This window comes from Hyaena hyaena, unplaced genomic scaffold, assembly GCF_003009895.1.
Source record: "Hyaena hyaena isolate Hyena2069 unplaced genomic scaffold, ASM300989v1 scaffold_815, whole genome shotgun sequence".
NCBI classification, from domain to species: domain Eukaryota; kingdom Metazoa; phylum Chordata; class Mammalia; order Carnivora; family Hyaenidae; genus Hyaena; species Hyaena hyaena.
This window is the reverse complement of record NW_024081447.1, coordinates 191225-205519: the sequence shown is the minus strand read 5'-3', so window position 1 is coordinate 205519 and position 14295 is coordinate 191225. Positions and strand designations below refer to the sequence as shown.

The 14295-nt window shown below is 35.6% G+C and overlaps 1 protein-coding gene across 8 annotated transcripts in view; it reads right to left on the bottom strand.

Annotated features, from left to right (window-relative positions):
* The window catches only part of MEF2C (myocyte enhancer factor 2C), a 152567-nt gene that overhangs the window by 74188 nt on the left and 64084 nt on the right, over positions 1-14295 (bottom strand). For all 8 annotated transcript variants that reach the window (XM_039219377.1, XM_039219371.1, XM_039219370.1 and 5 more), the window contains exon 3: positions 4654-4857. In XM_039219377.1, the coding sequence (XP_039075308.1) occupies positions 4654-4857 (204 nt within the window). The remainder of the gene's footprint in view (positions 1-4653; positions 4858-14295) is intronic.

Sequence of the window (14295 nt, the reverse complement as noted above, 5' to 3'; positions counted from 1 at the left end):
CGAATTTGATCATATAGTTTGTAAAAAAAAAAAAGTCCAATTCCACTATTTTGCTGCATTTGTTTTGCAACAAAAATTGCACTCATGAATTTTTACCATACTATGTAAAGGTAGTTAGTTTATTGATAACCTCCAGGAGCATTGTGAAACAATAAAGTTTGTAAGCTGTGTTAAACATCTTTCCAGTCCTAATTCAGCCCTTAATTATTACTGCCCAAGGAAATATTTTGGTGGAACAACTGTTCTTAGAAGTCTTTAAATCCAAACAAGATTCAGATAACAAAAATAAAATTTTATGTAAATATTATCTCTAAATCTACTGTTTCTTTCTCTCTTACACACACACACAATCTTGCTCCCTTTGTGTATCTAAAAAAAAAAAAAAGGCAATAATGCTCCTCTGAGTCAGTTGTGAATCATATGTTTCTTCTACAGGAGTTAAGTCCATCTTTTGGATTTCCTAGGGAGCAGCATAGGGCACCATGTTCCATTCCCCTTCCACAGTTAGTCACCTGACTATTGTCCCAGACTGGATGAGCAGCTCAGAAGAATCACTGAATCACTGAAGGGTGACACATTCCCTCCTGGCCAGATGCTAAGTGACACTCTCATATGGGTTTTGTGGTTAGAAAACATGTACTGGATACGGAGGTAACCTGTCTGGGACTTCTGTCACTCCAAAGGCCACCTGCAATGGTCTGGTGATCAATGACCTGTTTGAATGAGTTTTGTTAAACTGTTTAGCTTAGATCTTCCTTTCAGTAGCTTGTATTACATTAATGAGGTTATTGCTCCTTTGCCCTCCAATTGTTCCCACACTGATTTTTCTGTATGTTCTACATTCTTAACAAGAATGTCTGTCTTCTGCTGTTTCAGAATCCCTTGTACAGTGCACACTGTAAACTGAAACATGTTAAATCACTGCTAACAGAAGGATGGCCTGTAAGCATGTCCCTGTGGAACTTGCATTCTTCAGGTCATCTTGAAGTACTCAACACCACATCTTCTTCCAGGAATAGAGCCCAACGTCACCTGGGAGGGTAGGAAGGCAGCTAAGACAACCAGGAATCGAGCTAAGACAGTTGGAAGAGATGAAGGGGACAGTTCCTTAATATTATCAGAATCCCTACTGAATTTTAATGACCTCATAAGCTAGTATTTTGAGTAAATATCCAGTATACTTGTCAATAGTTAAATAAAATGCACTTTCTTCAAAGGAAGCACTTTTAATACAATAACTGTTTTTGTTGTTTTAAACCAATGGATTACAAATTTAACACATTTACTAAATCTGGCATATTTATATATTGTATCTAAACAGATATTCAAGCTGCATTATATTATAACAATAAGAAAACCTATCTCAGTCTGTCTATTAAGTCTTTGTAAGTCTTTGTGCCATTGTAACTGTAGGGCTAATTACCAAGCAAAGACATGCTAATTATGGAGAGCTTTTTTGCTAAAAGAAGGAATCTTTTCCAGCACCCACGCACTGCACAATTTCCTATGACCCTGTAACACTATTCTGGTATGGGTCAAAATTTGTATTTTGGTCTAAATGCTGGGAATCATATTATTTCCGTCTTGGTGCCAATCTTTTTTTCTTGTGAGTAAACTGGTTTTGGAGGGTTAAGGGAGAGGGGTAATAGACCAAATGGGAAATATAAAACTAATGACCCTTCATGAAACATATTATGCTCCTCATTAAACTTACTCAGTTAAATGTATTCCATTAAATTAAAATAAATAGGATTTAAAATTTTACCCAGGAGTAGTAAACTACCTTAACTCTCAACTTTGTGTTAGATTCATTCTAAGAATGGATTCCTCACGTCCCTGATGTGTCCCAGGTTCTGAACTTCCAACATAATTTATGTCTTAGTGCTGCAGAGGTTTTCAAACTTGGTGGGTACAAGAATTACTTGTGACACTGGTTATAAATGCAGCTCTTCATCCAGATTCTCTCTCCTCCACTGAGTATTTCAAGCATAGTGATTTCAATGAGCTGTACTTTCAAAAATACTCTATCTGAGGGTAATGTAAATTTTATCAAGCTTACTTCTTCTTCCATTATCTGTTATTACTAACCAGGAAAAGCCAAATAGGTGAAGAATGTGTGATTCAGGTTGTTGAGCAGGACTGACTTATAACATATTCTCTTCATTCAAAGAATCAAGCCATCCCTAGTTTTGGACTAGGAGCCCCAGAATGGTCTTTTTTGAGTGATTCAGGGCTTTAATTTATTGATATTAAATGCAAGATAATGGAGCTACTGCTTCACTGTCTTTTAAAAGTATTTCTTTTTTTAAGTTTATTTATTTTGGGTGGGAGGGGAGAAGGAGAAGGAGAGAGAGAATCCCAAGCAGGCTCTGTACTGTCAGCATGGAGCCCGATGTGGGGCTTGAACTCAAGAACCGTGAGATCATGACCTGAGTCAAAATCAAGAGTCGGACGCTTAACAGACTGGGCCAACCAGGTGCCCCTAAAAGAATGGCTTTTGAAAGAACTATGCTGCAAAGGATGAGAAAATTTTAGAGAAGTAGCTAACTTGTCACATAGCAAGATTGTGCAAGTCAAGGATTCAAATGCCAGCCCTCTGATTTCCAACCCACTATTCTTCTCGTCATCTTTAAAGATGTCTGGGTCATGGGGCACCTGGATGGCTCAGTTAGGCATCTGATTTCTGTTCAGGTCGTGATCTTGTGTTTCATGAGTTCAAGCTCCATGACAGTGTTTGTGCTGACAGCTCAGAGCCTAGAGCATGCTTCAGACTCTGAGTCTCCTCTCTCTCTGCTCCCTCCCTACTCATGCTGTGTCTACCTTTCTAAAAAATAAATAAACATTAAAAAAAAGAAGTCTGGCTCCGATACCCATCTATCCAAGAATATGGAAGTCTTAAGAGTGTGAAGTTCTCAGTCACCATTAAATCATCCTGACTAATGCTCTCAGAAGATGAATTTTCTAGATTTTTAAACTCCTTTAAGAAAGCAAATGTTAAAAGTCAACAAACTTTTCAACTATTTTACTATGTTTCTATTGCATTTCACAGCATGTTAAGGACTGGAGCAATTTAGATCTAAAGAGAAATTCCAACTCAACTCTGTGTTATCCTGAAATATCTGTTATAATGGTTTTGGTAATGAGATAAGGAGTCTTGAGTATAGAGTTGTTTTGTGTTTGGGACTTATGTTAAATGTGTGTGAATACACATGCACAAACACACACACAAAAGCACCTATGAGATTTGACAATTAACTAGTTCCCTGTTCATATTAATGTTTATGTATTTTCATAGTTACATGTTTACATGGATAAAATACTATCTCAAATAAGAGTAGGTAAGTTTTATAAATGACCTTAAATTTTAAAATCAAGGCAAGCACACAATTAATATTATGTTAATGAGAAACTAAAGTGACATTCAGTAAGGCAAATCTGCAAGTATTTTAAACATATACCACATGAAGTCTACTTATTCACTTTTGCTTCTCTGAAATTATTTGCTTGACATTATTAGGCAAAACATTTAAAAAATCAATCAGCTCAATACTTTTAAAGAGCTTCCAAATAAAGGCAAAGAAACAAGAATCAGTCTCGGGCTATTATAACAGGTAAAGAGAAGATGAAAGTGAAGAGGTTGATTAATTTGGTTAATTAGTGCTAGGCTTTTTCATAATATAGAACAGTCCAAGTAATGGCAAGAATAACTTGTACTCTGGCAAACTGACTCTGAATACATACTTTTGAAACATTTATTAATTTTCTCTTAATTATGGACAAGCAATCACAATCACAGTCTAGGAAACCATGGGGAGACAGGTGAGGAAAATAGATGGGGACAGTCCTCATTATACATCCGTCTTTTTTTGGTATAGTATTCAGTGCTTATGAAGGGTATTATAAGGCGACTTAAATAGGAATCATGCAGGAAGTGTTTAAAACTATATGGTAATGCTACTTACGCTAATGATCAAAAACATTTTTGAGTTTTAGTGTGATGGTTATTTACTCTGGCACAATAAAACGTTTTAAATCTGACTTTGATAAAACACCAAGCTAACATTTAGGAATTCATTTCATCAGGTTTCTGATTCCTTGTGTATGAACAGTGAACACTAAATCATATAACTGGGGGAAAACATTTCTAGCAGACTAACTGTCTTTATCCTTTCAGTAAGAATGCATTAGGAAGAATGAATTGGAAAGAAGAGACAAAGTTAAAAGCTGAAGTGTAAGGCTGGGGTGAGTTCATTTTTTTCTTTTGACTATGTTGTGAATCTAGTCTATACCTAAAAGAAGTTATCAAAAGTAATCTAAATCCCTCTGTTGGCCACAGTTCCCAAGTCTGGTGTCCTGACACGGCCATGGGCAATGATGACTCAATGGAGGATGAGGTCAATTTACTGACACTGGTGCCTGGTTTCTAGTAGGGACCATATTTACACTGTCTCTATCACCATACCATTCTAACTTCCGTTTTGTGTGGATAGAAAGGGTGGATTAACGTTGGGATGATAACCGTGCAGACATCTGTGGAGATGCAAACGTTTTAGGAAAAGGAAGGGGTGTGCGCGTGTGCCCAAGGGTGAGAGGTTTAAGCACCACACGGCTCCGCCATTGTTGGGGGTTCACCAACTATGCATGCGCTCTCACCTCCACGATGTCTGAGTTTGTCCGGCTCTCGTGCGGCTCGTTGTACTCCGTGTACTTGAGCAGCACCTTGTCCATGTCGGTGCTGGCATACTGGAACAGCTTGTTGGTGCTGTTGAAGATGATCAGCGCGATCTCACAGTCACAGAGCACGCTCAGCTCGTACGCCTTCTTCATCAACCCAAATTTCCTCTTTGTAAATGTCACCTGGAAAATAGAAAGCAGGCAAGTTTTTTTTTTTTTTTTTAACAGTACTTCTTTTCCTTTGTGAAACAAAGTGTGTCATTGTCAGAGCCCTTGGGCACTAACACATTTGGAAAGAAAGCAAATAAATCTAAAACTAATTTCTGCTTAGAATTTGAAAAGTGTGATTTCTAGCTTGTTGCTGAATGTGAACTGTAAATGCCAGATTTAATGTAGGGCATTTTAATGAAAGTGACCAGAGAACTACTCATGTTTTTTGGAGCAATTTAAGATTTAAGAAAATTAATTTCAGCATGGTTAACATCATTCCCAATTATAAGTTTGGAGCTTATTTTTGACCACTTAAAGACTGAACATAGCATTTTAGATGTGTGTTCAGAAATTCTTTGTGTGTGTGTGTGCATAAATTCTTAAAATTGTTCAGTTTCTTGCCATTTAATTGAAAACACTCGAAAGGATAGGGCTGTGCTTTCAGACATTATTGTATTGTTTTCTAGAACTACAGCAGAAAGTTGGGAAGTACGTTAGCCATAATACTGTTAGGGTTCTGTTTTCAATCTTTTGTGTATCTTTCTTCCTCTCTCAGGCCAGAAACTATATTATCTTTGCCTTTTTCTTCTTTTAATCTAAGCTATTACCAAGTCCCATAATTCCTTCCCTTGAAATGTTTCTCAGGTTCACACTTTCTTGTCTATTTCCCAGGAGGCTCTATCATTCCTGTCCTTATCAGTTTCCTGTCCTAGATGATCTCCTTGTCTGAAATCATTCCTTCTTCAATTCATCCCCAGTCTACAAAACCTCACTCTTCAATGCCTTTCTCCTGATGTGCTGTCTGCAACAGCTCCCTTTCTCTGACTTCAAATATCTCCTACGTGGCAGGGCTACCAAATGCAAATAAAAATTTCAGTATTCCGAATTTCATGCCTCTCTTGATTACACTCCAGTCTGCCCACCAAAAACCATGGACATTCTTAATTGTAAGCCTTTATATGGTCCAGCATTTCTCAGCAAGTCTTCTGTGGAATACAGTTTCTATAAAATACTCCATAATACAAAGAGTTCAGAGGCCCAATACACTTGAGAAATGAAGCACATTGATATATTAAAGGCTGAAAATATCTTTTAAACTATTTAACCTGCTGCCCAAACCTACTGCTAACACAATGTTTGTTTCTTTCTTTGCTTATTTATTTATTTACAGGAGCACTTATTATTATTTTTCAAAGGTAGGTTTTTGAGGTATATGCTCCAGGAAACGCTAACTTAATTTAGCTGATTTTTATTTATTTTTCTAGTATGTATGTGTGTGTGTGTATGTATGTATATATGTATGTGTGTATGTATGTGTGTATGTATGTATGTATGTGTGTATGTATGTATGCTCCATGCCTACTGTGGTGCCCAACATGGAGCTGGGACTCATGGCCCTGAGATCAAAGCCTGAGCTGAGATGGAGATTTGAACACTTAACTGACTGAGTCGCCCAGAAATACCTAATTTAGCTGATTTTTAAAGGGACCATTTAAGTTTTTTTCTAGCTTTCTAATCCAACCCATCTTGCAGAGGCCAGCTGAGTTTTATCTAATACCTATTTGTGTGTAATTCTCAAACTTAGATTCTTGATCCTCATCTTTTTTTTTTTTTCATTTCCAGACACCCAATGGATCTCCTCCAGTCTTACGTCTATCTGAATGTCACAGTAATCTCTCAAACCTCCAAAGCTTAAACTCATTATCTTCATCCTCAAGTCTGCTCCCCTTTCTGGATTGGCCATCTCACAATAAGCTCAGTCACCCAAACTAGAGACCTCAGAGTGAACTTTGAATCCAACTCCATCCCACACACCTAAATAAATGTGTTGACAGGAACTGTGGGTGAACAGACAGAAAACCTGACCTCCTGGTCTCCTCAATCCTCTAACTTTGTTAGCAATAAGTGTTTTACCTATCACCCTTTATGTTTTCTTAATAGCATTTACCGCATTTTATAATTTGTATACTTTTGTGTGTGATCATTTGTTTGACGTCTGTCTCCTTCTCTACAGTGCTTGTTCCACAAGGCCATGTGCCATTTGTATTTTGCTGCTGTATGCTCAGTGCTTAGAACAGCAGGCACATATGGGCACATGGTAAAAATCTATAGTATAACAACATAACAGGGAAAAGTATTATGTGAAGATTTTAGAAATAGCAAATTGATGGATGCTGTCTAAAATTATGTGATAGCTTTTCCCATAAAATATTTTTAGCAACTCATAAGCAGAATTTTAAAAAGATAAATCTATACTTAATAATGATTATATTATTTCATTGCATTTGCATTAAAGGCAGCATGGTAGAAAGGGGAGAACATGGGGTTTGGATTCAGAGGGCCCCAGATTTGAATGCAGCGTCTGCTATTTTCTAGTCATGAGAAATTCTCTTAATTTCTTTCAGTTGGATTTTTCTCTGGGTTTGATTTTTCATCTGTAAAACAGAGAGAACGCCTACTCTTAACAGTTGCTGTGAGGACTGTATAAAATAAACATATGTACAGTATTAAGCATAGTGCTTAATACTAAGTTCAAAAAACCTAGTTCTAATTCCTCACCTGGTTGATTTACAGAAGAAGAAGACTTACAAAATATATCTATGTTGGTGACCTGAAGAGTCTACTGAATAAGGCTATTTGAGGATCTTATTATTCCTAATACAAAGATAAAGCTGAACTATGGAATCCCCACTGATCATTCTTTGGAAAATATGGTGTTTATCAGTACACATAAGCCAGTCAGTATCTATTCTGGTATGTTACTTACATTTCAATTTGGGAGAATTTTTCTTTGTAATAATTGCTAATGTCTCACCTTTTGTTTTATGTTTATTGACTGTCTTTCTAAAGTGCTTCTAATAAAATATAGGTAGCCTTTTATTTTCATATCTAATTATCATGAAACTCTAGAAACTTTTATTCTAGTACATTCCAGATGAGTCATGATTTATTTTAATAATGAGGTAAATAACGACTATTTTTTTGAGGGGCACCTGGGCGGCTCAGTCCATTAAGCATTGTTGGACTTTTGATTTTGGCTCAGGTCATGATCTCATGGTTTGTGAGTTCAAGGTCTGCAATGGGCTCTGCACTGACAGTGTGGGGCCTGCTTGGGATTCTCTCTCTCCCTCCCTCTCTGACCCTTTCTCTCTCTCTCTCAAAAAAAAAGACTGGCTCTCTTTGGAATGGATAAAGAATCATAATAATTAATTACATAGACCTAATACAAAATGTCTTGTAACATTTATTTTAGATGAAATTCAGTTATGCAAATGTACTTGCACATTGGTATTTTATTTAGTGAAACAGTGTACGGAGTAGGTTCAATGCAGAAGGCACTGGCCCAAAATACTTTCATATATCTAAACCACTTTTAATCAGACTTTCATAACCACAAACTGTAGGTGGAATGTCTCAATACAGTATGGTTTCTGTTGTACTCAAACCTCAGAATTTAGCACGTTACAACACTCACCATCAAAGTATGTTTCAGCACAGAAATATCATTAAAGCTACTATTTGGGTTTACTTTTAGATACTCCTCAACTTTTGTGTCACCAAATAAGCTACTGGATAATGCATGCTTATTTAATAATACCTGTCAAAAAAGTCAGTGCATATAGCTTCTATTCATTAAAACTGCAAACTGAAATGGTGCTGACTGTATTAAAGCATTTAAGAGAATATCTTCAAAATCTACTCTTAATTGCTCTAAATTTAATTCTGTATTATGTTCATGTTCTTCATAGCATACTCAAAATGTATTTTATAATGCTTTTTCTCATTGTGCATAGTTAGATAAAACTGTTTTTTAAGTACTAAGCTTTCTAAAGAGACCTGGGATATTACTCTTCGTTTAAATATGCCACTCAATGACAAAGATTGCAATTCAGAGCTTTTATACTTAAATATAATAATGTATTGTAACGATTACATTTTCATAACGCGACAATAATTTGTAACGGGGACAAGTCCATTTCTATTTAAATAACATATTTTTAACCTTAGGTGAGATGGAAAACTGTTTTTATAGTGGTTAGGCAAAGAGATGTTCTTTTCCAGTGTTTTACATCAATCAAGGTGCACTGACAAGAGAATAAAGCCAGTATTGTTTGGTGGACACTGTAACTTGGCATTTAGTTTTCAGAATTAAAGAGACTTAATATGTAATATATGCATGGAAAGCAAAATTAGTCTGTAAACAATTACTATTTTGTGTTTTCTTCTTTACTTCTTGCAATAGCCCCAAACATAATGATGATGTTGCAGTAAGAGGTTTCAGTATTAAGTTCTATAGTAACTTCGAGTTTTAAATCCTAGCATATGGGCAAGCATTACACATTTTATATTTATAATTACTTTAGAACTTACTAGGTATGAATCAGGAAGTGAAATTAGAATTTGAAATTGAGAAAGTCACATTCATTAAACCTACAGTTCCATACAACTCAGTTGTAAAGAAATTTGGTAAATCTATTCACAGAAACAAAAATAGTTCAAGCAATTTTGGATGAGCATTTTCTATATGCCAGAAGCTAAGCAATATTTATTGACCATTCTCCATGTCAGATATTTGTGCTAAGTGCTGGGGCTTCTATTACGTATATATCTCCCTGAAGAGTTCGTATCTCTTCCTCATGGTGGGAGAAAAATAGTCATTTACTTCATTAATGCTTAAAAGCAATTTTCTTTACTTGAAACAAAATGCATCACTTAGTTAATAGCATTATATTTTCAGTCACACATAATGATTTGAAATTTTCATCTAGAGTTGGGTAAATTCAGTTTTTGTTTTCTGACCACCCTTTTCTCTAGACCGAACAAGAAAAATTACAGTAAATGTTAACCCAATCAAGATGAATATGAAATGAAGCCTACCATATTGGTTATTTCTTATCTTGTTCTCAGTGAAAGATGACTGTGGCATTATGCCCCTCCCCATTTCCATCTGGATGCTGGCACACTCCCATCAAGCTGCAAGGCTTCAATCAGTGTAAACGCCAATTTCTTCTACGAAGCTTTCATTGTCACATTCAGATAGAACTCATTCCTCCTTTATTATGGTCCTCTAGAACTTTTTATAAACCTTTACTATGAGACTATTCTAATATTATAGAGTTCGTTATTTAAGAGTCTGCCTCTCCTGTCGGCTTTTGAGTTCCCCAAAGACCCCGTCTTGGGCTTCATACAAACTAACCAGTGGACACTCAAAGAACATTCGCTGAGCTGGTGGATTATGGAATGGAAATAAATAGTCTATTTTAAAGTCTGAATGTTTGGTGTGTGACCAAATTTGATGAAAAAAGATGAGGTTCTAAAGAAATGGTGGCATGAAGTAAAAAATCCTCTCCCTTTTTTGTAGAAATAATTTTTATTTTACAGCTTTTGAGCTAAATTATCTTTTGCAAAGATTAAACTCATTTAGATTTTTAGAAAGTATTTCAACAGGATATGCTACAGAGGTTTTATTATTTTGTTTGCTCCCTTTCAAATTAACTGTTTCAAGGTTTCAACACTTAAGGTTTTAGGGGGAGAAACCAATTTTCAATTATGTTGGTTTTTTATAAAGCTTGAGTTATATAATATTTCAATAAAAGTTTGCTCCCAAGAGAAAAATAAAGTCTAAACATCTCAATATAATTTTCTGCTAAAAGTAGATACCTTTTTTTAACTTGGATTTTTGACAATTTAACTTCTCAAAAATAAGAGATTTAGGGTTTATGTACTTGTTTTACTAAAAAGTTCACCGGTGATAGGAATCTTGAGACAAAGAATTACACCATTTTGGAATCTATAACAGAGAAGCTACAGAGTGTCTGGAGAGAAATACATGTGTACATACGCTCTAGATTTCACGAAAAAAAAAATATCCAAAAGTTCAAAGAAAAATGGTCTTTATTCCTTGCCTAGATGACTCATCATGAAAGATGGAAAAGTATGGAGATAAAAATTTAATTTTATAGTCACAAGATACAGAGATAAAGGAAGAGGATCTGCAAAATGCATTCTTTGAGCAAAAATTTATTGAACTTTCTAATGAATTAAGATTTTCAAAAAACACGTATTTGGCAAAGTGTTCAATGAAGTCCTCCTCAGGGTTATTATAGAACCGAGACTGGCTGGTGGTAATTTTTATCATTGGTTTAGATCAAGATATAGAAGACATGCTTATCAGATCTGCATATTAAAATAAATCTGGTAAAATGTCTGTCCATGGCTCCCTCTACAGACTAGAAAAGTGGTCACAAACAATACAATGAAACAGGTACTTTTAGAGTCTTTGTTCATATTAAAAAAAAAAACCAACTCTATAAGCTCACGTTGGAGGAAAATTAATGTGGTGGCTGATTTGGGGAAAAAGGATCTAAAGTTGTAGTGTTCCAGAGTGGGAATTAATTATTCTAATGATCTTTTTGTTAGTCAGTACTAATTAATCTTTGGCACTGTATTCAGTTCTGAGAATTACATTTTACGATGACACTGACAAAATCAGAGTGTCTGTAGGATGGCAAATAGGTTGATGTAAGAGCTAAAGATAATTTTGCATTAGAAATCATTGAGGGAATCTGGAATGTTTAATCCAGAGAAATACAGTTAAAGTGATACGTTGAACAGTTTCCAAGATCTGAAAACCTCTGGCCATGTAAAGAGGCAGATGAGTTTTTCTGTTTTACTCTACATATTAGAAAGTATTGCTGAAAAACTCTTAAAAGAGGTTCAAAATAGGAGAACATCTAGTGCGGAGAACTGTCAAAGAGCAGACCTAGTCTCACAAAGTCGGAAGCAGTTCCTTCCTGAGGATGTTTGAGTAGAGCTGCATATCAAGGAAGGTGTAGAAGGTATTCCTGAATTAAGCAGGAAGCTGGACTAGAGACCTTTAAAATATTTATTTCAGATTTTAGATGTTCAGATTCTATGCCAAGGTAGCACACACTTCTAGGTCAAGGGGAAGATTTGAGTGAATGGTAATATGGTTCAAAACAAGAATCTATTTCTGCAATTTCATTCTATAAAATGCCTTATGTTTTGGTTTCTTAATCTCATCAATATATTATCATAATCATCTCTAATTTCCATATTCCAAGAAATAAAACAGGGTCACTTTCTTTTTATAGTTAGTTGAGATACAAAGACTGTAAGGAATTTGATTTACAATATTGTATTACGGACAATGTTGAAAATGCACAGAAAAATAACTGTCCAGATTTATAAAACTGAAAATTCACATTATTAAGATATTTTTAAAGAAGCAAAATATATGCGTCATTACTGGGGCAGTGTGGTATAGAAGCAAAAACATGGGAATTGAAAATCAAGTCTGATCTCTGCCATTTATGAGCTGTGTGCTCTTGGGTAAGCGGTTTAACTTATCTGAACCCTGGTTTCTTCAACTGTAAAGTGGAGGTTATAACAGACATCTTACAGAGTCATGAGAGTTCACCAAGGGCCATAATAAAAGTGTGAGTGACTTGTTCTGTGAAACATTATATAAGGCAGGTAGTATTTTTTTCTCTGATGCATCAGGCTCAGTTATTTCTTGTTACATCCTGTAAAAGATTGCTGTTCTAGAACCTGCCAACTTGTGTCAGCATTATTATGTCTAGGCTAGAGTTTCTTTCTCAACTAGATCTTGAACTTTCCTTGGAAGCTCAGAACATCTCTTTTCCAATCTTGTGACCTGAAACCCCAGAACAATACTTTGCTAAATATTTGTTGAATGAATGGGAAAGATAGATGAATGGAGGAATTACATGTTTTTTTCAATCCAAAATGAATGGCTAAAAATAAATTTCAGTGCATGCTCAAACTATGTTAATAGGAAATTTGCCACCGAGAAGAAAATTTCACATAGTTCTTTTTCTTTTTTATCATATTAACCTATGGGGAAAATATCCTATTGGTAAAACTAAATAGGAGAAAAATGGGAGTGGGTCAAATTTTGTGTATGGGTTTGTTGGTGAAATTATCATATTTCTTATCATTGTTTTTTGATAACAGTTGACTTCATTTGGTGACTTTTTTTCCAAGTTCAAAGATTATAATAAGTTATCTCACTACCATTTGACAGTATCTCTTCGAAGTTATCATATGGCATAGCTCATCGTCCCCATTTCTCATATGGTACTTTTGTAAACGAAGACGTAAAGTGTAACAAAACTAGTCCCTGGATGAGCTAGAAATAGAACCCTTTCCACACAAAGTTCATCCTTCTTTCCTCTAGTTGTTTTTCCCCCTTCTAGCTCGCTATGCATTTCAGGGGCTGACGTTCGGCACAGTATGAATCCCATCAACTGTTCACTGAGCAGTGTACAGGCACATTAAGAATTGTCAGCAATTCTGATGAGTACAAGCAGAATAGTACATAACCTATTAATTCATGTAAGGATAGCTTTCTAGGTTAAAGTAAAAAAGAATAATAAAAAAATTGAGAAGAAGTTGGCTTCAACGTTCTCTCAATAAACCAAAGCTCCTTTTGTGTGCGCGCTATGGCCAATTCTGCCCTCCAGACCTCCAGCCTTTCCCACTAAGCCCAGTGAGAACCACATGCATGCGCCAGTGGGCACACACTAGTTCTATATTTATGGATGTTTATTTAAATTTCACAAAATGAGAAACATTTTGGTTGGTAGCAAATACAGGTCTGTTTACAGCCCAGAATAAAAAAGGTAGGACTCTGATTTACACACAGGCAATGTAAATATCAAGTTCTAAAAACAGAGGACAAGTCTTGTATCATTTCTTACAGGGTAGGGGTATTAGTTTGACTACTGTGTAATGGAAGGGGCATTAAATAATGAGTCTCCATGCCACATGTGAGCCTGCTCCGTCACCTTTCCAATCCGGGCCCTGTTCAACTAAAGTCACCTTAGGAGAACTTTCCTGCCATATTAACTGAGAGTCCTCGTATCTTACAGGAGTTCCGAAAAATTGAAATTAAACACCTTTGGAAACAACAGCTGCTCACATCTCTGAGAATAACTGAGTCCTAAACTCTAGAACCTCCAGTATATTACTAAGGAAAGCAACAATAATTTTATCGATGGGTCCCTAATACTTCTTTCCACCACTCAGAATAATGTCAGCTGAATCTTAAATGAACTGCTCAATGAGTGGAGAACTTTTTATTCAGTTCTTTAATTCATAAAGTGATACTAGTTTCTTTGTTTTACCATGTATTTGGGATTAATATACCCAACTAACTCTACTTTCAAAGTTTTGAGGTTTTACCTTTTTGTCGTTGCTGTTCTCCTACTAGTCATGATAAATATTATCCTCATCCTATGAAAATATTTTAGATTTAGATCCGTTCTTCCTCACTCCCAGCATAATTTCTCAGTTTCCTTCTGGTTAAGGAAATGGAGTGGTTAATGAAGGACAAGATGGACAGTTCACAGATACAATGCACTCTCT